Source organism: Phyllostomus discolor, chromosome 6, assembly GCF_004126475.2.
Source record: "Phyllostomus discolor isolate MPI-MPIP mPhyDis1 chromosome 6, mPhyDis1.pri.v3, whole genome shotgun sequence".
Lineage (NCBI taxonomy): Eukaryota > Metazoa > Chordata > Mammalia > Chiroptera > Phyllostomidae > Phyllostomus > Phyllostomus discolor.
In genome coordinates, this window is record NC_040908.2 from 164,392,309 (window position 1) to 164,419,041 (window position 26,733).

The following is a 26,733-nucleotide window of genomic DNA, read 5'->3' on the forward strand; positions in this document are numbered from 1 at the left end:
GTTCCATTGTTGCCTATTACCGTATTTGCCATGTATAATGCGCATTTCTTTGCCAAATTTCTGAGGGAAAAATAAGGGTGCGCATTATATATGTGCCTACAAAAATATTTTTAGTTCTTGTCTTTATGCTCCTGCATTAAAAGAGTAACTCTTGCCCTGGCTGGCATAGCTCAGTGGATTGAGCTCAGGCTGCGAACCAAGGCACCGCAGGTTCGATTCCCAGTCAGGGCACATGCCTGGGTTGAAGGCCAAGGCCCCCAGCAACTGCACATTGATGTTTCTCTCTCTCTCCCTTCCCTCTCTAAAAATAAATAAATAAAATCTTCAAAAAAATCTGTAAAAAAAAAAGTGTAGCTCTAGAAAGCAATAACGATATCCGTATGCAAAATGATACCCTGGGATACGATGGTCAGTTTTGTTTCTAAATGTAAATAGATCAATAATTGAATTAAAAAATTTAAAGATTTTTTTCCTGAAAGTTTGGGCCAAAAACGTGGGTGCGCACTATACACGGCAAACACAGTATGTTCATGTTCCCCTTTTAAAGGAAAAGGATCCCCCACAACCCCAGGGGCCCAGGCAGCTGTATTTTATGCCACTTGCACTGGAAGAAGGCAGGGCCCCTCGTAGGGCCACGCCCTCCGACCCACCGTGAGAGGCGGAGCTGGACTAATCAAATTCCCTCTTCCTCTCTCTTTCAAAAATCTGAACCAGAAAAATGAAGGAAAAAAAAGCTTTGGGCAGAAGGGGCGACAACTGCAAAGCCATGATGTACGGGAGGCAAGAAAGACCCCCGTGGACTAACCAGCGTGGGAGGGAGAACACCTACACTGACGAACAGAAGGGCCTGTGGACAGCGGAGGGGAGGGAGCAGGCACATCGAGGACCTCCCGGAGTCACGTGGTCGCTGGTGCAGGCGGAGGTCTGGAGCGGAGGTGCACTCACGCCAAGGCCTGAACTGCCTCCCAGTTCAAGGCCCGGCAGGCCCAGCCTTAGCATAGCTCCTGTTCCTAGGTTCTCACAGAATCCCCTTACCTCTCCACACGTGTCCTTAAACTAAACCTTATTTGCTTGAACTGGCTTAAGTAGGTTGTTTGTTTCTCATGGAATGCAACCAAAAAAGCCCAAGCAGAACTTCCTATGCATAGAAAAAATACCACAAACAAACTGTCGTGACCAGCTGGAAAAAAATGACAGAAAATGGTGAACACGTTTAACATATAAAGAATTCTCAGTGTCGCAGGTTCGATTTCCAGCCAGGGTACATGCTTGGGTTGCAGGCCATAACCCCCAGCAACCGCACATTGAAGCTTCTCTGTTTCTCTCTCCCCCGCACTCTCTCAAAGTCAATAAATAAAAAAAAATCTTTAAAAAAAGAGTTCTTATAAATCAATAAAAAAGGGTTTCAACACCACAACAGAAAAACAACTAGACAAACAGCATGATAATTTTAAGAGGAATATAAATTACCATTAACGTAAGACAACATATTCTACCTCACTAGTAATGATATAAATGCAAATTAAAAACCAGTTTGGGCCATGGCTGGTGTGGCTCAGTGGATTGAGCACGGGCCTGCGGACTAAGGGGTCGCCGGTTTGATTCCCAGTTGGGGCACATGCCTGGGGTGTGGGCCAGGTCCTCAGTGCAGGGTGTAGGCAAGAGGCAACCACACACTGATGTTTCTCTCCCTCTCTTTCTCCTTCCCTTCCCCCCTCTCTAAAAGTAAATAAATAAAATCTTTTTAAAAATAAAGGAAAATAAAAACCAGTTTGAGGGGAATGAAAACACAAATACTAAGTATAGGAAAACGTACAGGTAAACGGGCACTCTCGTTCACCGCTGGTGGGAATGCAAATCAAAGCACAACTTCTCTGAAGGGCAATTGGGCAATTTGTCTCATTCGCCTTAGACGTATTCATGCCCTTGACCTAATTTCTGTTCCTAGGCCAGATCTTAAGGAAATCATCCGAAATGCCCACAAAAGATGTTCCCCCACAAAGTCACATCTCAGGGCAAAATATTGGATACATAAATATCCTACATACAGAGATTCATTAAATCTTGTCACCCTTATATATCAGGATAACACACAGTTAAGTTTTAAAGTTATATTTTAAAAGAATACTTCATGACAAGAAGTGTCCACAACATAATGGCTAATAAAAAAGCTTTTATATAAAACAGTATGTGCCCTGGCTGGCATAGCTCAGTGGATTGAGCATGGGCTGCGAACCAAAGCATCACCGGTTTGATTCCCAGTCAGGGCATATGCCTGGGTTGCAGGCCACGGCCCCCAGCAACCACACATTGATGTTTCTCTCTCTCTTTCTCCCTCCCTTCCCTCTCTCAAAAAAAAAAAAAAATATATATATATATATATATATATATGTTTTTTTATTTTTGTTTAAAAAGGGAAACAAATACATAAAAGAAACACTATGGACATACATCAAAACATAAAGTCTTTATTGTCAGGTGGTAGAATTTGGGGTATTTTATCTTGAATTCTTTTCTAGCTTTCCAAAATGTTTAAATACACATTTATTTGTTTTAGAATCAGAAAAAAAACCTTAAGACTTGACAGACATCATGTTCAATGTTGCGGTGATTCATATAATGACCATTATGTAGCAAAGTCAATACACAGCAAAAGGACTAGAAGGGCGCGTATCAACTCCTAACAGAGATTCCCTCCGCGTGCGGGGGCGAAGGTGGTATCGTGAGTATTTTGCTTCCCTCTATTTTTCTGTAATACCCAGCTTTTCTGTAAGGTGCATTTTTAAGTTCATCGCATGTTCCCCAACATTTTATCATGAAAACTTTTTAAGCATACGGTTTGATTTTTCAGATGTTCAAAGTTGAAAGCACTTTTTAGTGAACACCTGAATACCGGCCCCCCAGCTGCTGTTGTCACGTTAATGTATTTGCTTTATCACAAGTAGGTCCGCCTGTTCGCTCCTCCCGATTATCCAGCACTGGAGACTCTTCCTTTAAACTTACGGGGACAGGTGCTCTGAGACGCGGAGGTAAAGCACCGAGGGAGCCCAGGACACTGACCACCGCAATAAGAGCAACAGAGCAAGCGCGTCCGGAGCTGTATCCCTACGCCCCGCAACGCCCCCGTTCCTGCCTCCAGTCCCGCAGCCGTGATCCCCGGCTGTGGTTCCCACACTGGAGCCCGCACGCAAATCACCGCACAGGGGGCGGCTGGCGTGCACGCAGAACCGCAGACACACTCCCTCTACCTCCGGGAAACGGTGTGAGTGGCCAGCGACGCCCCTTAAGAGCCCCTTCACTTTGGGGAGCCCCACCTCATTCACTCATTCACTCCACAGACGCCCACGGAGCGAGGCCAGGCGGCCGGCACCAGCCTGGGCACCTGGGCTGTGCCTACAAACAACGCAAAAACTCCTACCCACGGGGAGCCTTTGTTCACTCTCTGGGGGAGAGACGCAAAAAAAAAGCCCTTAAATACCTTAGTAAATAAGTCAATCATCCGGAATTTCAGAAGAGAGACCAAATAAAAATGGAAGGAAGGGAGGGAGGAGGGAAAGAAAGGGAGGAAGGAAGGAAGGAAGGGAGGAAGGAGGGGAGGAAGGAGGAGGAAGGAAGGGAGGAAGGAGGGGAGGAAGGAGGGGAGGAAGGAGGGAAGGAGGGGAGGAAGGAGGGAAGGAAAGGAGGGAGGGAGGAAGGAAGAAGGGGAAAAGGTAGAGCCATGTCCCCGGGGGGCTGGAGGGCGGTGGTGGGGTGGAGGCAGGAGGCCGCAGTACTAAAAGGCGGGTGGGGGGAAACAGAGAGCGGGGCCGGCAGATGTCCAGAACATCTGGGTACAGGGGAGGGGGCGAGCGGAGGGGGCCAGGTGGGAGAGTAGGAGCATGGAGGCCGGGCAACGGGGGAGGGGCTGTAATGGGTCCCAGATTTCTTTGAAAGTGGAAACAGCTGGCAGAATGAGGGGCAGCAGGAAGGAAAAAGAAGTCAACGACCCCATGGCTGATGGGCCGGCTGGCTTGAAATGCCCACCAGGTAGCCACATGGAGAAGCCCGGGAGGCAGCTGAATGCATGAGTCTGAGCCGGGACAGTGGTCTGGGATGTGGGTCCCTGGCGACCTTCAGGAGGACAGCTCCGATGAGGAGCAAAAGCCTGGCTGAGTGGGTTTAAGAGAGAACGGAGGGGAGAGGAATTGGAGATAATGCTGGAAAGGCGGCACCTGAGATTTTGGCCAAGATGAGCAGGGATGGGTGTGAGGCAGAGACAGAATTCAAACCCAAATGCTACACTCTCCACCCTCACCCTCTTCTGCCATGAGACAGGCTGTGCGGAGGACGTGGCCTCGAAGGGGACAGAGGGTCCTAAGGAGCAGAAGCACAGCACTCAGGGTGCTCTGGGGTTTGGCTGGAAGCAGGATCCCTGAGGTGGAGCCGGAAGCTGACATGTTTTTAAAGCTTCTAGGTGATTCTACTGTGCAGCCGGGAGGGAGAAACCACAGGAGGAGGGCGTCCTGAAGGGGAGAGAGGGGAAGACTGGAAGGTCAGTCAGGTGGGCAGTCGCACCTCATTTGCAGGAGGGAAACTGAGGCAGAGAGAGATGAGGTCACCTACCCAGGGTCAGCCTAGAAGGGGCAAAACAGGAGCTTGCCGCACTGCCCCTCCCCCACCACAAGGGAAAGGAAACGGCCTTCTAGCAGGTTCCACTGCCTCCAGTCCTGGTCCCTGCCTGGTGATCTGCATCCACCCTGCAACTCTGACTCAGGGAGAGCCTTCAGCCCGCCCTGGACACCGCACAGCGGACACTGCACAGGACCGGAGCTGAAGGTGAGGGCCCTTTTAGCAGACCCTTCCACCTCAGGGTTGAAACACAACAAAAAGAATGTTTTGAATTTGAGGGCTGGAAGGAAGTATTCCACTCCACCCACGCTCGGCTCCATTTAGCCCAAGCATCAAGCATCTGCTACTTTGTTTTCTTAAATGAAATACCTCGGGCGGACCAAAAATGCAGAAAGCAGGCCAATGAGCAGGACTGGACTGCTCGCATTTAAGCCAGGACGGATTTAGTGTATTTAGTGTTCGGAAGCAGCGGACTGCCTGATCACAGGCCCGGGGCTCCAGAGCCAGCCATCAGCTGGTTCTGATCCCAGCCCTGCTGCTTCCTCACTGGAGCGCCTGGGGCAAGTTCCTCCACTTCTCCCAGCCCAAGTACCCCCAGCTGTAAACCGGGATGATGATAGCACCTGACGGGTGCAGGTACCCTGAGGGTCAGATACGCTCACACCTGGGGAACAGTCAGCAAAATGGCCTGGCACACGGGATGCATTCTATCAGTGGCAGTTTTTGCTGCCACTGTTGTGGTTTTTTATTGATGTCATAGGGGTGACACTGGTTAATACAACGATGTAGGTTTCAGGGTACAGCTCTGTAACACATCATCTGTGCACTGTGCTGTGTGTTCACCACCCCAAGTCTCCTTCCATCACCACTGACCCCCCTTTATCCTCTTCTCCCTCCCCGCCTTCTCCCTCTGGGATGTGAGGGTTTGTTGGGGTTGTTTTTGTTTTTTTTTTTGTTTAATCTCTTCTCTCACCTAGCCCCCAGCCCCTCCCCTCTGACAGCTGTCAGTCCCTTCTCTGTATCCGTGAGACTATTTTGTTGTTGTTGTTGTTGTTGTTAGTTTATCTTGTTCACTAGATTCCACACGTGAGTGGAACCACAGGGTACTTGTCTTCCTCTGGCTGGCCTACTCCGCTTACCATAATGCTCTCCACGTCCACCCATGCTGTCACCAAGGGAAAATCTCCTCCTTTTTTAAGAAGGTATGACACATGACCCGTGACAGACCTAGGCAGGCCTAGGAGGAATGGAAAATCACCGGGCGGAAAACTGTGCTGTGGGAAACTGTAGCCTGGAAGAATGCCTGCCTGCCGACCCCGCCCAGGACAACCAGAGGCCCGGCTGAGACTGGGGTCTGGGGTCAGCGCATCCGGCATCGCAGGATGCAGCTTCACCTTGAGCCAGACAGGACGCATCAAGAACAATGGTCAGCAGGAACGGCACCCGGCAGCCAGCTCTAGCCAATCAGACTCTGACACCCCAACCAGTTACCCTTCGCGGGGTTTTGTGCTTAAAACCCCTGCCCTAAGAGCCACCAAGCGAGTCCTAACCTCCCTTGGTTGGCTCCCCAACCTCCCTAGGTTGGCCCCACTTTCTCTCTCTTTCCCACTAATAAACCCTGCTCCTTAGCTCACTGTGTCCGTCTGGTTTCTTCAGCGACTCTGACCTAAAAGCCTCTTCCCTTTCCAGCTGCCGGTGAAGGGCCAGTGTCCGTGCCGGCAGGCGCCAGGCCGGCCCAGCAGCGCGGCAGCACGGGCATGCACCACGGCGCACTTTCACCCACCGTCTCCTGATGGGCACTCGGGCTGCTTCCGCGTCTTGGCTGCTGTCAGTGACGCTGCATTGAACATAGGGGTGAACATACATTTTTAATTTCTTCGAATAAATTCCCAGAAGTGGAATCACTGGGTCACAAGCGGTTTTTAATTTTTGGAGGTAAGTCCAGAACGCAGTGGCTGCACCGGTCTGCATTCCGCCAACACCACGGTGCTATTTTCGGTCTGAGAAGGTGGCCGCGGCCAGCTCTGAGACTAGCTGGAGACGCCGGGGGTGGGGGTGTTGTGAAACCCAGCCTGGGAGCGGCTTCCTCTCCTGGCTCTGGCGAGTGTGGAAGTCCCGAGCGTCACCCCTTTCATTTCTGGACACTCTGGGGAAAACGTCTAGAAACTGGTGATTTAGAAAAATAAAAGGCCGACGTCCCAGGGGGGTGCTGAAAAGGGACTTGCCGGAGGGGGAACAGGGGTTTCCGAGCTGACGTCTTAGGAAGACAAGGCCCCGTGAGGACTTGGGTGGCAACCCGGTGTGTCTGAGGCTGCCTTCCCAGAAGCAGAGGCCAGTCCAGCCGAGGCTGAGCCCTCTCTGCAGTATTGCTGTGTGGCCTTGAGGAATCACTTAACCTCTCTGAGCTTCTCTGGTAAAACGGGGCTATGAAGACCCAACAGGAAGGGTCAGTGTGAGAAATAAGTGAGATAACAGCTGTAAAACCTATCAGGCCTAGGGGAGGGCTGAGACTGTGCCCCGGGGCTGGGCGGCGCAGGGCGGGGGCCTGACTGCCCCCCAGACTCCCCAGCCTCAGGCCCAGAGAGAAGATGGAGGCGGTGTGACACATGACCTCCTCCCCGGCCAGCTGCGGGGGAGGGGGCCGTATCCGTGCCAGCAGGCACCAGGCCCAGCAGCCCAGAGGTCCTGGGTGTCCAGGAAAAAGGAATCAAAACTCCTCTGCCCTCCCAGGCTCTGGCCCTCCAGGCCCATTCTATGTGTCCAGCCCCACCCCACGTAAATGGGGGGCCCCCCTTGGACTCCTCAGGACACCACTGCCACCCCCTGCCGCCACCACCCCCCAGGTTCCACTGGGGTTTTTCACACATCTCTGGGGCCCTGACAGCACCTGCACTTCACAGACCAAGAAATGGCTCAGAAGTGGGAAGTCACTTGCCAGGACACAGTGCCAGGACGCCCCCCCCCCCCACATCTGCCTGAATCCAAGGCCAAGTTCTTCTCTACAACACCGAGTGACGCACACGAAGGTTCTGACCTCCGATGACACCCCCGTGGCCCGCTCTGCCTCTGCGTTACCACGATCTAGGCCTGAAATCCTCTTGGCTGTTTACTGGAAAACTTCTACTCATCCCTCAAGACAGGTTCAACGTCTCCACCTGCTCGCTGCCTCCCAGGTACCTGGCCCAGCGCGGCTGCCGCCCTGTGGTCCAGCGACCGTAACTGCCGGGCTGAGCCCAGGGGAAGGAGCGGCCCGTTTCCACGACCGCCCAGCTCCCCAGCGAGACTGAGCAGCCGGCCTGGCACATACAAAGTTCTCAGCAGGGGCCTGCGGCCCTCCCAGCCTGCGGTGCCTCCAGGGTGGGGAGGGAGACCTGCAGGACCCAGAGCCCCACTGCTCTCGGAGGAGGTGCCTCTGCTCCCTGCTCTGTCAGGACGGCGGGCCAACAGAGGGGCAGGGAGAAGCCCAGAAAGGCGTCTAGAAAGTCAGAGATCGGAGCACGCCCATCCGTTTCCTCGGGTCTGCACTTCAGTGGGATCTTCGCTTCGCCAGCAGCAGCTGCCCGACAAGACACGGCACAGTGTTCAGGACAGGCCGGCGGGGGAGGGAGGGCAGAGGCTCCTGGCACACTCACTCGAAGCACACGTGGGACACAGACAGGAGAGGAACGTGAACACACCAGCCCCGGCACCGACCGGGAGGAGTCACAGGTTGGTTAAAGGGCTCAGGGAAACGTGGGTCGCATGGTAGACACACAGCCCCTCCAGCCCAGGGCGTTCAGGGAGCTGCTGTGCAAACAACTCGCTTGTCCGGCCCTACGCGCGGGCAGCGGGACACCCGGAGGGGGCGGTGGCAGCCACGTTCCCCCACTGGGTGCACACCACAGGGAGTTGTCCGTAGAGAACTTCAAAACAATAACAACACACACCGACACTCGAGTCTCCCGTTTATTAGCTCCACGTGCCGACACTTTCAGAGAACACCAGTGATAAAACACCTCCCTCCCCAAAGCTGTTGTACTGCTCTCAGCTCTGTCTGCAGGTGTAAGCTCTATTTCTGAGGTTTAGTCCTATATACGTGAGCGTCCGATTAGCCTGTGTTTATTTCTCATGCTTGGAAAAGCGTTGTCTTCCAGTGGACGTGCCATCAGAGAGCACCCGGCTAGCTACCCAGCCCCCGACACGCACCCACACGTGCCTGTTCCGAGGGCCGTTTCCCAAATCGCTCAGCACGGGTCAAGCTCACTGTCAGCAGGATCCGCGTCCCCAGCCCCTGTGGCCCTACCTACACTTCCCTGTGTCGACAGAGCAGATAAAAGAGTCAGCTCTCCCAGTGCCAGGAGAAAGTGAAACAGAAGTGTCTGCAAGCCGGGGCCATTCTCACCAGCACCAGCACTAGACTCTGGTTCAAAAGCAACGGACCGCAAAGCGTCCGCTTCAGTCAGCCGTGTCCCCTGAGCTTTGCAGAAGAACAAAAACGTGGGGGAATTTTGCCAAATAAGATAAAAAACTTACAACAAATTTTCTGGTGAAGATGTTTCAGTGAAAGTGTTTCAAATGGGGAGGTATGTAAAAGCCACCAGAATTGATTTAAAAAAAAAAAAATAAGACTATAGGCAGTATTGCCATCTCTGGGATATATTACGAAATGGGGATTTTTATGAATCTCTGAGAAACTTATCCTCATGTTTAGGGATTTTCCTAATTGTTTATCTTGTTTCACATGAGAGCAGCTCTTGAAATGAAAATGAATAAAGCGTTCTTCAATCAGCTGTGAGCGCTGAGGACCGACTGCCAAACCTCGCTCTCCCGAACTGTGAGCACTAATATGCAGAGAGGATCAACTGTGACAAAGTCATGGACAACTTTTCAGAAGTTCAAGTTCCCAAACAGAAACTGTAATGTTAATTTATTCCTGGGACCAACCTATGTGTAAGAATAAGTTTTTATTTTCAAAAATACATGAAAGCCATTAAAAACTATCAATCCACTACTTTTTTCCATTTTTCTCTATGACATTTACTTTATTTTTCATTTTTTACTTTTTCACTGGCATGAGTTCCTAGACAAAGCTCAATAAAATGTGTATTGTTTCTTTGCTGAACATTATTATTCTCCATTTCATTATTATTACTGAAAACTATGCTGTCAGATGACAGAGGGGGGTATTTAAAAGTGACCACTCCGGGCATCAGATATACCAGGTGCACCCTGATGCCAGGTACTTGCAAAGCCATTTACACGGGTTAAAATAATAACAGTAATAATAATAGTAGTAATAGTAATAGTGACTCATGATTGAGCACTTCATACGTGTGCAAAGCATTGTTCTGAACGCTCCATAAGTATTAAGTCATAAAACCTTCACTCAGGGAAAGAGAATGGACTTGAGACTTGACCCAAGTCCCACGGCTAGGTGCTGGGGGTGGGGGGGACAGAGCCCAGGCAGGCCCACCGCAACAGCCCACCCTCTGAACCTCTCTGCGGCCAGAAATGCTAAACTGAAACGAAGCACTGGCTGGGCCCCTTTATAGTTTCTGAACCACATCACAGGTTAGAAAAACGGAAAGTGAAAGCAGGGAAATTGCTGACAGGGTGGGTCAGGAGATGCCTCAGCTGAGACCAGAAAAAGCCACTGTGATCAGACCCCAGTGGGGGGGCTGGGGCCAGCAGGAGCCAGTCCAGGGCTGTGGTCTGACTCCGGAGGGCAGCCCAGGACCTCTGTAGAGCAAGGCGTACCTGGCGGCCACCTTCTATCTGCCGGGGTGAGGGCTGTTTTTAAACCTGCCCAGGGAAGTTCAAGTACTGAGACCACTCCAGCAGGTGCCTGCTGCCCCACGTCAGCCAGGTGACCCCCCCCCAGGACAGATAGAGGTGTGGCCCCACATCCTCAAGGAGCCCCCCCTCTGCAGTGTATCTCCAGCTCCAGGACGGGCCACCACTAAAACACGCCCCCCGCCCCAGTCCAAGCTCGCCCCACACTTACGATAGGCGCCCGCATCTTCTTTCCTGCTGTGGACCCTCAATTCAGGCTGGAGCTCGTTTTATCAGCTGCGTAAATGCCTGAGGCAGGGGGAGCAAGGGTTCGTTAAGTCATTAACAGGTAGTAGCGCCCCCAAGACCCCAGCTCCTGGCAGGGAGACCGTGAGGCTGGTCTCGGATCCCTCCAGAAAGAGCCGGCTCCCTCCCTTGGAGTTCCTCGCTTGCCCCCGCCGTGTCCTGCCGGGGGCTGTGACCTGTGACGGGATGAACCCCCTGAGGGGGGCAGGGGAAGTTCACCAGATACCCGAGGTGGGGGGGGCGGGGGGGTGGAGCGGAGGCGAGGGCTGTAAGCGTCCCCAGCCGGGAGGGCCGCCCACAGTCGGCAGCGGCGCCACCCAGCCCACGGTGCTAGGAGGCGACAGCTGCTCGCTAACTTGTTTGCTCCTGCTCCTGCCTCACCCGACTTCTCCGTCTCCCACCGCGCCCTCGGGGCCAGGAGGACCACCCCGGCCTCTCACCCTTCCTTGGGTCCTGGGAAAAACCACTCCACCCACCTCGGATTTGGGAGGCGGCTAGGCCGCAGCGGCAAAGAGACCGGATTTTAAGGACGCCGAGTCCCGACCCGAGTGAGGTCACCCGGCCCCTCCCCGACTCTCTGGCTAATGAGAGCTCCGCTGAGCTTCGGCCCGGCCCCGGCCTCTGGGACTGCCTGCACCGGCCGGGGCCTCCCACTCACCCCGGGGCCTCTCCCTGCGCCGGCCCCTGCGTGGAACCGCTCCAAGGCCACCGCCTCTGCGCCTCCTCTACAGGCGATCTGCGGGCCACCCCACCCACGTTCAAGAACGGGTTTCATCCTGGGTCCCTGCACACACATCACACTGAAGTGTAAGCAATTTATCTTCTCCACTAGAGGGGGCTTATAGTTTAAGACTATATTAAATTTTAAAGGCCTTAGAAGACAAAGGTTTTGCAGAGTGAAAGTACCTTTAACTATCAGATCTTGTTTGTTTTTAGAGACAGAAACGTCAATTTGTTATTCTACTTGTTTATGCTACTTACTGGTTCTTTCTTGTATGTGTCCTGATGGGGATGGAACCCAAAACCTTAGGCATATCTGGATGATGCTCTAACCAACTGAGCTGCCAGGCCACCACCTTAACTATGGGGTCTTAAGCCATTAGATATCCCCCCAAAGCTGGCACACAGTAGCCATCTCATGAATGAATGAATTAAATGACCAAACACAGGCCCTCCTTCTGCATCCCGCTGTGACTCCACAAGAGTAAAACCAGCTCCTGTCCATCTCCCTGTCCCCCCGCCCCTGCCACTCCCAGCCAGCAATGAGCCTTAGAATCAGGATTCTTGGGCCAAACGCTGGCCCTGCCACTTGCTAGTTACAGGATCCAGGCTGCCTTCCCTCTCTGAGCCTCAGTTTGTTCATCTGTAAAATGGAGTGTCGGTGATACCATACAACGTGTAAGATGATACGTAAAACTACACTCCCCAAAGGGAGCCCTGGCTGGTGTGGCTCAGTGGATGGAGCACTGGCCTGAGAACTGAAAGGCCGTGGGTTCAGTTCCCTATCACGGCACATGCCTGGGTTGTGGGCCAGGTCCCCAGGTGGGGGCAGGCGAGAGACAACCGATGGATGTTTCTCTCCCTCTCTTTCTCCCTGCCTTCTCCTCTCCCTGAAAATAAATAAATAAAATCTTTTAAAAATAAAAACTCCCCTAAGGAGAGGAAAAATGGAGTGATCTTCTAAAGTGCGGAGCCCCACGTGAGGACTGTGGTAACCGTGTTACCCATACGAGGAAAGGCATATGCTCACGCACATCACATGCTATTCACCAGCTTCCCGACAAGGCCAGTCAGAGGCGACATAAGCACGTGCCGGAGCCTTCCGTGCGTGACCCCACACCCAGCAGAGCACTGTGCACGTGCAGCGAGCGACCAGCTGCAAGGTGATCCCAACCCAGGGTGGGGTGCTCCGGTTTGGGTCGGATGTCACATCCCCTCCTTTTTTCTCCTGTCCTCTATCTTTTTTTTTTTAATCATTGTTCAAGTACAGTTTTCTCCCTTTTACTCCCAATCCAGCCCCCCTCCCAACCCTCCCCACTTCCTTCCCATTACCACCCTCCCCCTAGTTTCTGTCCATGTGTCCTTTAAGTTTGTTCCCGTGAACCCTTCCCACTGTCCCCTGAAATTCCCTCTACTCTCCCCTCTGGTCACTGTCAGTCTGTCCCCTATTTCAGTGTCTTTGGTTATATTTTGCTTGTTTCTTTGTTTTGTTGTTTAGGTTCCTATTAAAGGTCATATCATGTGGTATTTGTCTTTCACTGCCTGGCTTGTTTCGCTTTCTGCACCAAGAAAAACAAAACAAAAAGCATCGAGAGGGGCAGGGATGGCAGGGTTGGCCAAGAAGTCCATTTCGGGTTTTTCTATAACATAAAAGACACGTTTTTCATTTTCACCAACAACTTTATTGATTTGGGTATTTGGAATATGTTGGCTGTCTCCTGCTATTGGCGGAGGCCGAGGACACTGCTAACCATCTTCCAGTGCATCAGACGGCCCCACGGCAGAGAGTTACGTGGTCACAATGCCGACAGCACCAGGAAACTTCACAAGCCACTTTTGATACATTCGGTCAGTCACAGCAGCTTCTCCATACACTGTACAGGTCTTTCTTTTTGCATTTCAATTGTTTTTACCTTTCTTGAAATAAAGCCTAATATGCCAAAAAGGTCGCATATTTTCTTCCATTTTCAATATTCAAATGGCTGCACAAAAATTTACCAATTTTGAGAAGTTTGTTTGAACGCACGCTGACGTGGCAGCTATTACCACACAATCTAACAAAACTGTTCCGAATGAAGTTAAAGACCACGAAGCGCTCCTGGAGCCATCGTACGAAAACAACTAATGAACTTCTTGGCCAACCCAATGCATTGTCACCTTCCCAGCAGTTCTCAGAAGAGGAGCTCCGTCAAGGGAGGCCCCAGGCCCGAGAAGCCACCCCCCAGGACACCAGCACCGTCAGCAGGACCGTCCTCAGCCCCATCCCGCATCGTCGCCACCGTGCGGGTGGACAACCGTGCCAGGTCCAAACTGTCGCCCGCCTCTGAAGCCTCCAGTCTTTTCCGCAGCCGTAGCCATGGAAACCCATGACAGAGGGACGGATGGATTTTTAATGATATGCAATGTCTCCGTTCCCAGCCCTCAGAAGAAGAGGGCAGTTTCTCCTGGAGAAACCATGGTTTTGCCAAGTCTCTAAGGAAGGAAGGAGTAACTGAGAAAGTGAGAGAAAATGGCACAAAGCTAAATGCCGTGCGGGGATTCTGAGCAGGACGCTGGGAGTGGAGGAAGCGAGGCCAGGGCAGAAGACAGGGGGCTTGGGGAGAATGAGCAGGCAGCTGTGGCCCTGGCCAGCGTAGCTCAGTGGGGTGAGCGTTGCCCCGATTCCTGGACAAGCCTCATCCCAGGGTCGAGGCCTCAGCCAACCCCTACCTGGGTTGGGGTGCCGGCGAGAGGCAACCAACCGCCTCACATCCATCTTTCTCTCATTGTTTTTCCCTCCCTCCCCTTCTCTCTAAAATAAATAAAATCTTTTTTTTTTTAAAGGGGGAGGCTGTTTGCAATGCTGCTTTACACCCAAGGAGCAGAACCACGGGAGTTTTTCGTAATAACATGCAGGTTTCTGTTGCTGATCCGCATCTCTCCAGACAGGAGCTGCCCGGGAACGGTGCTCCATCAGCCACCCGCACCGGCTTCTTCCAAGGGCCCAGGCCACTCCGGCGAGGCTTTGGAACACACCACTTTCAACAGTTCTCGCTGAACAAAATTGGACGTTTCTGAAAGAAAGGGAAGATGAAATACAATGTCCTCCCGAACCGCCCACCCCTCTCTGCCACCCCTCACGTCCTCCTGAGAGACCAGAACGAATCCTCGTTGAGACCCCGAAGAGCTTCCGCGGCACGAGTGTCCAGCACAAGCACCTCCGCCGCTTCCCCTTCAGGGACCGCTCCTGCAGTGTCCCGGCCTCTCTCATTCAGCCGCGTGTTAAACGGCCAGGCCAGGAGACTGGCAGCTGCTGTGGACACCACTTGTCGTCTGTCCAGCAGTCTTCCATTTGGTGACTGTGGGGTTCTGGTGGGGCTGCCCATCACAGTACCCTGGCACCCTTGCTAGAGACACAGGGGACCCAGGTCTGGCTGGGTATGGTGCCCCAGCCCCCAGGGCAGTGATTGGCCCTGGAAGGAGCACGTGCCCCGAGGCCAGAGCTCAGTCCAAAGGTTTCTCTAGGATGAAGCTCTGTAGACACACACACACACACACACACACACACACATTTTTAAATAGGCGGTGGGTTGATAAATGTCTTTCCTCCGGGGACGTAAGAGTGGGATGATGTAAGCCTGGAGCCATTTGCGCCTGCCCTGCCCTGCCCTGCCCTGCCCTGCCGCACCGAGGACATCTTTCTGTGAGAACAGATAATTCCAGCACCGCAGAAAACGGCCTGCTGACATTTGATTCCTCCCCGTGCCTTTTGTAGGTTTTACTCCTAGACATCCAGTTACAGGAAACATTTTCCCAGTTACCATTTCTTCTTTAAAAATTTAGGACGGCTCTGGCTGGTGTGGCTCCGTGGATTGAGTGCCGGCCTGTGAACCGAAAGGTGGATGGTTCCATTCCCAGTCAGGGCACGTGCCTGGGTTGTGGGCCAGGTCCGCCATTGGGAGCACGTAAGAGGCAACCAATTGCTGTCTCTCTCACACATCAGTGTTTCTCTCCCTCCCTTTCTCCTTCCCTTCCCCTCTCTCTAAAAATAAACACAATCTTTTTAAAAATTTAAATTGATGACCTAGCTGGCGTACGTAGCTCAGTGGATTGAGCTGAGGCTGCAAACCAAAGCATCGCAGGTTCGATTCCCAGTCAGGGCACATGCCTGGGTTATAGGCCATGGCCCCCAGCAACCACACATTGATGTTTCTCTCTTTCTCCCTCCCTTCCCTCTCTAAAAATAAATTAAAAATTTTTTAAATTTTTAAATTGAGTTGGGATTTCTTTTCAGCAAACTGATACATGGCAATGAAAGGCAAGAATGTCAATGTGAGCCCTGGCTGGCATAGCTTAGTGGATTGAGCGCAGGCTGCGAACCAGTGTTGCAGGTTCGATTCCCAGTCAGGGCACATGCTTAGGTTGCAAGCCATAGCCCCAGCAACCACACATTGATGTTTCTCTCTCTTGCTCTTTCTCCCTCCCTTCCCTCTCTAAAAGTTAATAAAATCTTTAAAAAAAAGTCAATGTGGCAAAAACAAGCCAGTCTGCATGACCTCTCCCCATCCACTCAAGGCCACTCTCCCCACTGCTGCTCTCCTCCTTGGCTCAGGGTGAGGGCTGCATCAGCACTCTGACGGGAGTGCCCAGTTCTTACCCCTCTTCAAACCACACCAGCTTACCGGTCTGCCCCTTCCCCGCTAAACCGTGCTCAGGGTAACGCCAGCATGGCGCCTGACCTAGGACCACCAAGGACGGATGGATGGAAGCTACTGGCCAGAGTGTTTCAAACTGGGAAGTCTTTTTTACTGTAGGGCCAAGTAGGGCCTATCCAGTGATGAGTCCATGTATGAGATGCTCAGTGCAACCTCCCCACGGTCTCCAAGGTGGCCAACGAAAGGGGAAACTTTCAGGAGCTGCACCTCACCCCGCCCCGAAGAGAAACCACTTACCCAGCCGGGTCCAGGTGGGACAACCACACGACGGTGCGGCAAACTCAAAGGCCCTCGGGGGTTGCATGTTATGTACTATACATGCAATTTGTATGTGACGGTCAGAACCACCAGCAGCAGCACAGCCTCCCCCGGCACTGTGCTAGTACGGGGAAGTGGACCCAGGCCACACTGCCGCTACATTTGACCAGTTATCTGCTTCCCAGATACCCTATTTGCTTTGCCCAGCCCAAACCTGTTTCACAGATCTTCCCATAGAAAAGGAAAAAAATTAAACACACACACACGGACATGATGCTGTGATCTTTATTCCATTAAATGACCTTATAACTAAGAAACAGAAACATGCTTTTAATATACTAATAGCATAATCGCATCCTATTGCACTTTTTTAAAGTATATCAAATTTTAAAGCCATTTTAAAGGGTATAGGACAAAGTATTTTTCACACGTCATTTTTTTAAATTTATTGATTCTAGAGAGAGGAAGACAGAGAGACATCAATTTGTTGTTCCACTTATTTTTGCATTCACTGGTTGATTCTTGCATGTGCCCTGACCAGGAATCGAACCTACAACCTTGGCATATCAGAACAATGCTCTAACCAACTCAGCCACCTGGCCAGGACAAGTTACTTTTTTAAAAATCTAAGAAGGAAAATTGTGTATGTTCAAGATCACCATTAACTTCCTTAGGGCTTTAGTCCATTACAGCATTTATTCATCTCAATCAGAAGGCTTTGGGAATCAAAGTCAACCTCCCCTTGGTCGTCAGAACACTATTCTTAAATCTTAGTTCTGGCACATAAAACTTTTTTCAAATGCTTCTGCCCCTAGACCTGTTCTGAAAGTTCTTAATGTGTGTTGTTTCCTTTGTCGCTAATTTTCCAGGTTATGATCCTCTCCTTCCTTTCTGTTCGTCATTCTTATTTATGGCTTGAGGTTTTCTGTGCGTGACTTAGTGGTTCAAATCACAGTGCTGAATTTCGTTTTTTAAAAAAAGAAAAACAATTTTCAAAATAGTTTTGTTTAATCCTCATCCTACCTGCTAGTAAACAGGATACCTATACATTCATTTTTCAGAGAAGGCACTAGGACATCCCAACTTTGAACAACAGCTGCAAGGAGCCCAGCCAATGCTCCCGGACTGCAGGCATCCTTCCCTCCCTGAACGGTGCGAGCCCTCGGGGGTTGTGCCTGGCAGACACCTCACCTGAACCGCAAGCAGAAGCCTCCACGGGCCTCCCGACCACACTGAACTGCGCTTTCCCGCCGCACGGTGCAGTCTCTGAACTACCTGCGATACTGTGTGTTAAAGTGGGCACTCCGGGGCCGCAGCCCGGACCAACTGGGGCAACCCCTTGGTATGAAGCTGGGAATCTGAACTTTAAAAAAAAAATCACATACACAAATAGATTGTACTTTCATAACTGAAGTTTGTCTTCATTATGCCTTTTTCCCTTGACTAAAACTTTGCTGGATCTAAATGTAAGCCGGAATGATGCAGGCCCATCTGAATTTCAATACTTCTATGGGATTAAAAAAAAAATACCATGAAGACTTCCTGTAAATTACATATATATATTTGTTAAATATTTTACTATGTACTTATTTATTTGTAGAGAGTGGAAGGGAGGAAGAGAGGGAAAGAAAGAGCAATGTGTGGTTGCCTCTCACGTGCCTCCAGCCGGGGACCTGGCCCACAACCCAGGTATGTGCCCTGAGTAGGAATCGAACCAGTGACCCTTTGGTTCGCAGGCCAGCACTCAAGCCACTGAGACATACCAGCCAGGGTCCATGTAAGTTATTTGGAAAAAAAAAATAGCCCCCTAAGAAATATATAAAACCTTTTTATTGCTTCTGCCTGAACTTAAATCCGTCACTCAATTTCTCCACAATTCTTACACACCTGTGCACACACCCAAACCCCCTGCCCGCGGCACCACCGCTGCCGGCCGACCGTCACTGGGCGTGACCGCCTAAGAAACGCGCTGCCAGCACCGGGCAGCTCGGCTGTCTGCCCAAAGCATTTCACTCTGTGTAAAAGAAAAAAAGAAGTGGTAACAGGTAAAGCAAAAACCATATTCACAGGCAGTGTCACTGAACGTGCGGCACGTGTCAGGGCAGAAACGTGCCCAGAGCCCACGATTTCCCCGAGTGCCACGGAAACCAGGGCTGCGTCTGCGAGTGCACTGCCACGCGGGACCACAGGGGGGCAGTCCGCCCTCCTTTTGTCTACACACTGATCGGGAAAGATCTCTCGGTGAAAGAATCAACATGTTCATTCTATTATTTTTACTCTAAGCTAATTGTAAGTATTAAAAAAATGTTTAACCTCTCCTGAAATGAGTTTTTATTAGTTAATGTTGAAAGCCGCCTTTCGCATGCTAACAGGAGTGCGTGCACACGCTGTTAGGAACGTGCGACTGAGGAAGGCTGTGCGGAGAGGCCAGCCGGCAGCCGGAGCGCGACACAAGAAGCAGAGTCCGAACCCCCAGGTTCGGACCCACAAATGAAAGGCTGAGGGAAGGTAAGAGGGGAAAGACATTCTTTTCAACCGGGCTATAAACCTCCCCAGGACTATTTTAGGCCAACAATGAGAATGCATCTCACACTGAAAAAGACAATTTAAACTTATGGGTTCACTGTTAGAAAAGAGGCCAAAAAAAAAAAAAACCTCATAAGACTCCCCACTGAGAAAACCTTATAAACACTTTTCAGAGACAGAAGAACATTAATAAAGACCAAAAAAAATTAAGGCTTCCTGGCGTAATTAGATCAAATTATTCCTTTAAGATCAAACAGGAATGGTGAATTTAAAGAGTAAATAAATCCTAAGATGTCATTGAGCCATACATTATTTTTTTTACTTTAAAAAATCTAATATTTTAGTATTAAAATAAGTTTTAGACACATCATCCTTTTCTCACCATTAAAAGTAGGAGCAATCTATAGACAATTATTCTGAAATCTATAAATATTCTTATAAAATGCATTACAAGTGAAGTATCTCAGCATCTGTGAGGTTTTTTTAAGCAAGAAGTAAAACATGGAAACACAGGTTTACTAAACCCAGTGCCGGCACTCCGGCTCTAGCAGAACACCACCCATCACACTGACGTTTTCCGTCTGCACTCAAGAGACTTGAAGGGTTTGTTTTCAATTCACATCCGTAAGCCTCTGGCTACTAAACGTGAACGTTCAGGAATATGAGAGGCCATTTGAAAATCCACTAAATTTCCAAAAGTAAGGTTTCGATGAACAGTCAAAGCTAAGCATCACTGATGTGCAAGTAGACAGTTTTTAGAACAAATAGGAATTTTTCTCAAATTTAACGACAAGTGACTAAAATAGCAAGAACTTCATTCAGGGCAAGGCGGTATGCAAATATGAAAAAATATAAAATGCTTGGAATTAATTCAGGACTTATAAAAATACTTGAATGGTAAAGTGTTAAAGTAGTCAAAAAAATTCTTTAATAGATTGTATGCTAGAAGAAGCTTTCTTTTTTCCACCTTCCATTCATACTTCATATATACAGAATTCACTCGGACTTTGCCTAGGTCTTCCTACCTCCCTCCCTCCCTCCCTCCCACAAAAATTAAATTATCTTCAGAATTAAGGCTCACACACCTGAATGTCTACATAAATACTTGCAGGCAAATTTTTAGGAGTTTTAAAACCCACAATAATTCACCATTATAAATCAAAGGAAAAGGCAACTAACAGACAAATTTTTATCACACAATCAAGGTAAATGAAAGAATTCTTATATACTTCTACATAGTGTCCTTATTTGGATGGGGCTTTGGTCCTTACTAAGCCAAAGCTACTTTAAAGCTGGCAGACAGGTCAAGTAAAGTTAAATAAAGGAAGACTCACTAAAGATAAAATTGACGGTTTTAGCTCCATTATTAAAAACATCAGTGCACAGGAGGATGCAAATGAACATTTTGGATAAAGACCTGATTTAATGGGAAGTCACGTGAAGCAGGACGTGACATTTGGAAATGTCTTTCCTCAAATTTGCAATCAGGTTTCGATCTTGTGCAGAACTCTCAAAAACAAAACCTCCCAAAGACAGCTGTGTGCGAGCGTGCATAACGCACACAGGAATACAGACCTGCAATGAGTCTGCCCAAGGCACAAGTTCCAGTGACTTACACGGGGTCACGTGGTTCATTTAAACGCTAGCTTTTGTCTTAAATCATCAAGCTCATTCCTTTTGTTATGAGCTTCTCTGGCTTTTCAAGGCATGTTTGCTCTAGAAGCGACAGAAATAAAGGCAAAAAAAAAAGTTCCAACAAAACGGACAGCCTGTCGGGGAAACGTCAATGAATGGCAGATTCACACACGGGATGGTTTGCCCACGCCGTGTGGCAGACAGGAGCCTCTGATATTATAAGACTTTAAAGGTGTAACGACATCATTTTCAGTCTTTAGTTCGGAAGGTTTTGCAAGTTTTGTAAACTTTTCAAAAAGGAATCCTTCTCAACAGATTAGGTACAAAGGAACGGACGCGTTTCACCCCCAGCCGGGCGTCCCTGAGGCCGCCCCGGCCCCTCCCCGTCAAGCCCGCAGAAGCACGGGTCCCATTTGCAAAGGCACTACGTGGCACAGAAAGGGCTTGGAACTGCATTTCCATTTTGTCCTTTAGCTTTCCCCCCATAAAGTGCACAAAGCAGAGAGCAGTAAGAAAACAGGCACGGGCTTGGATCTGTACCACCAGCAAGGAAAAGAAAGGCTTCCGTCAGCAACGGAAGTGTGTTTAAGAATTTGAAACCACAGGAGAAGTCTGTTCATTTATTGGCGCCAAGTTCTGGCTCGTCCCCGGCTGGACCCGGACCCACGCCCCTCTGGGCCTGGACCTGTGGCTGCGGTGGAAACCCAGAAGTCAGCAGGCGCTGGTCAGCGTCGTGTCGAATCCTCCCGCTGAGATGCTACTGGGCTTTTTTATCCGTGGGGTGTCTTCCAGCAACCGCATCCCTCAAAGCAGCCTGAGTGGAATTGCCCATATGGGAAGCAGCCTGCAAAAGTCCACGGTCCAACATGTAAGCTGAGAAAGGACAGCCGAGCATCAAGAGAATAAGTCCTTGGAGATAAACTTGGAAAAATTTCTGTCTGTATCATCACGATGTTACAGCAAATACAGAAATGAAGATGTGGGGGAGGGGACCCCGTGGCAGAAGCTACCGCCCAAGAGAGTTAGCCGAGCCCCTGCCCTGTGACTGGGGTGGAGCGGGCACCTCTCTGGGCTTCGTTCACCACGAGCTTTCAACTTATCCGGTCTGTTCATGCTACTCAGAAACAGAAACCATCCGAGTCGCAAGGATCTGCAAACCTAGATATCATGCGAATGTCAAAAGCCACTGGCTTTCTGGAGGATTTTAAGTGAAAGAAACGCCATTCACTTAGGACTCAAAACAAAACGTAATGTCAAGTTTACGTGTTTCAAAGCTCCTGGTTTTCAGTAAAACAGAGTAAGCCGGGACGGGAGGACGAGCCACACAGGGATTGCGTCTGACAAGCATGGTCAGAAGCTTCCCGTGAGGAACGCGGTGTGTCTGAGCTGGGGCGTTTTTTGCATTGAAAGGGAATCGTTAGGCATGAAAACCAAACATCAAAATTAAGTATTAAAATCCTAAGGAGGATAGTAAAACATGCTTATCAGAAAAAAAAATAGCCAGGGAAAGTTTCTCATGCCTTCTTTCGCTAGGAAGCTCTTCCAAATGGAGATGGTTTACAAACACAAATACTAGAAACACAAATGCCTGTCCTCTGTCACCCTCAGGCCGCAGCTGGCACCACTTACCTGCTCTAACACAAACGCTGCTCCGGAATCAATGGCTCCGCCCAGCTCACGGTACTGACCAGAGTACCTGATGTAGCCCCAGGTGAGAAGTGCGATTAGCAGCAGCCCAACCATACAGTTGAACAGCTGGGCCACAACCTCCAGGCCGACGAAGCCGGTGAGGCCCGACGCGATGTACAGCGCCACGATGCCCGTGAAGAGCACAGCGGGGGTTCGGAAGGTGCTGAAGATGTTCTTGCTGCCGTTGTGCTTGCAGAAGTTCTCGTACAGTTCCTTGATCTCCTCCTCCAGCTCCTGCTGGTAACGAAGGCTAAAATCCTTCCCACCCATCTTCTTGGTCTTCTTAAAGTGGTCCAGAGCAAGTTGTCTGAATTCACCGTGCTTCTCCTCTAGGATGTCTGGAGACAAATACGGTTTCTCTCCCCCACACACCTAAAGGAAAATAAAGACACAGCGGGTTGAAGATCCCTTCAAACGCAAGTGCCAAATACAATTTAAAAAGTAAAACACTGAAAATTTTAGAATATTTTTTAAAGAAGTTGAACCACTTTCTTTTCTTTTTTTTAAGAGATTAATTATTTATTTTTAGAAAGAGGAGAAGGGAGGAAGAGAGGGAGAGAAGCATCAATGTGTGGCTGCCTCACGTGGCCCCCACTGGGGACCTGGCCCGCAACCCAGGCATGTGCTCTGACTGGGAGTTGAACTGGCGACCCTTTGGTTCACAGGCCAGTGCTCAATCCACTGAGCCACACCAGCCAGGGCTAGAATATATTAAGATATTAGAAATTAACTAACAATGATAACCAAGACCAATACGGTCTAGGTTCACTGCCTCTGAAGGGACATCTGAATTCCAGCGGCGCGTTGCTGCATGAGACTGTGGCGGGCAACAGAGCCTCAGCTGGAAACACTGCCGGTCACAAGGCCCCGATGACCAGGGTGACCTGAGTCCAACCAGCTTGTTGCCTCACCATCTTCAGACACAGTGAATGGGATCAAGTTCGGGCTTTCGAATTCAGGTTACAGATATTTCAGAATAAGACGCACACCCAACATACCTCTTCCATGTTGTTGTAATAAATGTCCTTGGCAGAGGCTGCGGCTGCTAAATTGTTGGCTTCGGCAGTGGCCTTTTAAGAAAGGAAAGCATGAGCTATAAATCCTTCTGCTTTTAACGTTCTTCTACAAATAACCATGCAAAATTTTTCTCTCCCCTTATTCACCATTCTTCCTTTTTTTTTTATTATCCTGCTATTTTTCTAGGTTTCCATATAGCCCAATTTATGAAATAAAATACACCTTTTCTGCCAAAAATGTTCTCACGCATAAGAATCTTTATCGTAAACTATATATCTGAAAATTCCTTTGCTTCAAAAATTTTTAAAGATTTTATTTATTTATTTTTAGAGAGGGAAGGGAGGGAGAAACAAAGGCAAAAATCAATGTGTGGTTCCCTCTCACATGCCCCTCACTGGGAACCTGGCCCACAACCCAGGCATGTGCCCTGACTGGGAATTGAACCAGCGACCCTTTGGTCTGCAGGCTGGCGCTCAATCCACTGAGCCACACCAGCCAGAGCCCTTTGCTTCAATTTTAAATGTTAAAAAAGCCGCAAGTCAAAAAAGGGAAACAAACTGTCTTTACAGCGTCAATCCCGACCTCCAGCTCCCTGAGTGAACATGTTTTTCCTACGAAAGGAATTCATGTGCGGCAGTCAGGGACTTCGTGGTCAGCACACGAAAGCCAGAAACCATGTTTTCACCGCACGACACTGTGCGAACACCAAACGCTGATGGTGAAACTAACTGAAAATACAAGACCTGATGAGTCAGCAGTAAATAGACGCCTAATCGACACATCAGGGCATGTCCTCCGCAGCAGACGTCAGAGAACTGAAAAATCAACCTGTCTCACGTGACCTGGGAGACGGAACGGTTCTCACGGTCTGTTTGGTGGGAGGACCGGGCCCAGGGAGAGGCCGTTCTCTGCGCGCCGGAGCACCGAGCACACAGACAGGAAAGCCGGAAGGCAGCTGCGCTGCTGGAAAACGCGCTGACAAGGAGCGGGGCTCGGCAGCACGATGGGGAGGCGGGGCCACAGCGCCACCTTCTTGAAGGACGCTGCTTCGGGACCCAGATCGCCCCGCATGACCGACGGGCATCACCCAGGAGACCCCAGGACTGCGTACCTGAAGCATGGACTTGGGGTGAGGCAGATCCTCTCCTTGGTAAATTTTAATGTACGCCTTAAAATGTAAACACAAAAACAGTTACCAAAAATGTCATTGTCATGATTTATCATACTCTTAATTTGTAGGAGCGACCAAACAACTGTATTTGCCTCCAGACCTAGATCAACACCCAGGAATTAGCAAAAACCACGACACACCTCTGCGTGCAGGTTAGCGTTTTTAGTTAACTGCGATGTTCTCAAGCAGCACAAGCCCTCCACGGCTCAGATGCCCACCGGGCTCCCCATGCGCGCTGGCCTCTCCACTACCTGTGGCAGAGTGACCGTCCGCCTCGAGGTGGCCGTGTCACATCTAGGTGCCGTCTCCTCCTACTCACGGCAGCTTCCTAACCACCTCCTGCGCACACCATCGTGCCTGGGGAACAATCTTCCTTTAGCCACAGCAATCGCTCCTCGGGAGTGCAAAGAACACCCATTTGCTTCTCAGACCAACACTGCCACCCTGTGGTCTGTTCGGGGAAGGACACGGGAGTCTGAAAATGCCTCCCACCGTTTCCCCAAGGGAACTTTCCCCTAAGCTTTAGAATACTGAAATTCAACTCGGTTTACGACCTAGACCAGTTTTACCAAAGTCAAACATTTTAATATTAAAACCCATAATTACCTTAAAATACTCCAACAGCCCTCGGCAGGTGACTTTTGAGCCATTGATCTCCTTTTCCATCAAATTCGCGGGGTTTAGTATGTATGGAATCAGCACCTGTAACTGCTCTTTGAACTCGCCGGCGATATCTGTTCACAGGACCACGAAGAAGGAAACAATAAGCCGAACAGACCCTTCGGCCGAGGTGAGCACCACACACCCGCAGGTCCCTCCCGCTGTTTACGCACGCTCTCACAGAAGGGGGGCTGTGCCTGGAGCCCTGCTCTCCCGCACCTTTGTTGCCGCCTTCCCCTCTGTGGCACCGCACCCTCCCCGCTCCAGAAGAGACCTGCAGGGCATCCTCACCCTTGTTTTCCTGCTGGGAGGGGCACGTCTACTCCCTAGCCACTCGAGAAACTTAACTTTCTCAGGGCAGGCCCTTGCCGCACCCTCATGCTCCCCTACAATGTATTAGAAACCACTACTCATCCATTTCTTTTTTTTTTTTGGTCGTTAAACATTAGAAGCAGAAGAACCACCAGTATTTCACGATACTACTCCCTTTCACCTCCTCAGAGAGGCCCCCCGGAAACCGCCCCACAGGGAGAAGCCTGCGGAAGGGAGAAGCCTGGGGAAGGGAGAAGCCTGCGGAAGGGAGAAGCCCGCTGGCTTGGAGAGGTAGCCGCTTCTCCGCAGGGTCCACACGGTTCCCACAGAGGGCTCAGGAGAGCCCGGAAACAAGAGCCCTTCGTCAAGGTGAGAACCAGCAGCAGGTCAACGACGAAGACACAGGAACCCACCCTACGTAATCCAGCACCTCCCGAGGCTTCCCACCAACTGAAAAGAAAGTGGCAGGAACCCGCAAGTGAGGCAGGAACTCGTCAACACTCCACCACCCTAACTCATGACACCGAGACGCTCAGCTCTCATTTATTCATTTGACAGTTTGGGGCACCTTTTTGTGGCAGGCCACCGCACGAGTTAGGTGGAAAGCAGTGACTACAACAACAGTGGTTTCTCAGTGGTTCCAATGACAAATACCATCATAGAAATCTCAGTTGCAACACTTCAGATTACTTTATTTCCTTAGATTATATGACCCTCTAAGAGGGATGACTCGGTATTAAAATGACAATGTAGACTCCTGGAAAACATTCAAAACTATGTTTAAAAATCTCTAAATTTGCCCATCAGATAATCACAATTAACACTTAAAATACTCCCCTTCCCCTTTTTGGCTCTTATATATTGCTAAATTGTTTTTATAACAGACTGTATTGATTTATACCCACCAATGTACTGAGAAGGCATGTTTACCACTCTCAACACCCCAGCGATTTTTACTGCTTTTAAAACCGATTGGTGATAAACAGTGCCCCGGCCCTTCTGCGTCTGGCAGCGCCAGAGACTGGAGACTCGGAAGGGGCCTCCTTCCTGCTGAGGCCCTGCGGAGCCGGAGAGCGGCTGCGAGGGCCTGAGCCGGTGCAGGAGGCGTGAGCCGAAGCAGAGCGGCGAGCTCAGTGCGCGTGAAGCTGTGGCTCGCGGCTCCTTCGAGAATACCCACTGTGGCGGGCGACTCGATTTCTGGTAAAGTTAAATCCTTCCTACCCTAAGCTGGACCCCAGCATGCTGGCACACTGATCTTGGACTTCCAGTCTCCAGACAGATGAGGAATACATTTCTGTTGTTTATAAGCTACGTATTTTGTTACGGCAGCTCAAACAGACTAAGACAGTTGGGAGCACAACTGAGCATCTAAAGATGGCAACTGCT

General features: G+C 50.2%; 2 protein-coding genes across 6 annotated transcripts in view; both read right to left on the reverse strand.

Annotated features, from left to right (window-relative positions):
• The window catches only part of LOC114499917 (phospholipase A and acyltransferase 3), a 38,190-nt gene extending 19,921 nt beyond the window's left edge, over positions 1 to 18,269 (reverse strand). Inside the window, exons 1-3 of one of the 4 annotated variants that reach the window (XM_036029623.1) lie at positions 18,259 to 18,269; positions 11,142 to 11,159; positions 10,592 to 10,668 (exon numbers count right to left, since the gene is read on the reverse strand). In XM_036029623.1, coding sequence (XP_035885516.1) covers positions 10,592 to 10,606 — 15 coding nt within the window. In that variant the 5' untranslated portion in view covers positions 10,607 to 10,668; positions 11,142 to 11,159; positions 18,259 to 18,269. Of the gene's footprint in view, positions 1 to 10,591; positions 10,669 to 11,046; positions 11,267 to 18,258 lie in introns of those variants that run through there. The other 3 variants (XM_028516442.2, XM_036029622.1, XM_036029624.1) reach the window with 3 other exon arrangements.
• ATL3 (atlastin GTPase 3) overlaps positions 16,609 to 26,733 on the reverse strand; it is a 35,731-nt gene continuing 25,606 nt past the window's right edge. For both annotated transcript variants that reach the window (XM_028515704.2, XM_028515703.2), the window contains exons 9-13: positions 24,982 to 25,109; positions 24,316 to 24,372; positions 23,186 to 23,257; positions 22,128 to 22,559; positions 16,609 to 21,342 (exon numbers count right to left, since the gene is read on the reverse strand). In XM_028515704.2, the coding sequence (XP_028371505.1) occupies positions 21,256 to 21,342; positions 22,128 to 22,559; positions 23,186 to 23,257; positions 24,316 to 24,372; positions 24,982 to 25,109 (776 nt within the window). In that variant the 3' untranslated portion in view covers positions 16,609 to 21,255. The remainder of the gene's footprint in view (positions 21,343 to 22,127; positions 22,560 to 23,185; positions 23,258 to 24,315; positions 24,373 to 24,981; positions 25,110 to 26,733) is intronic.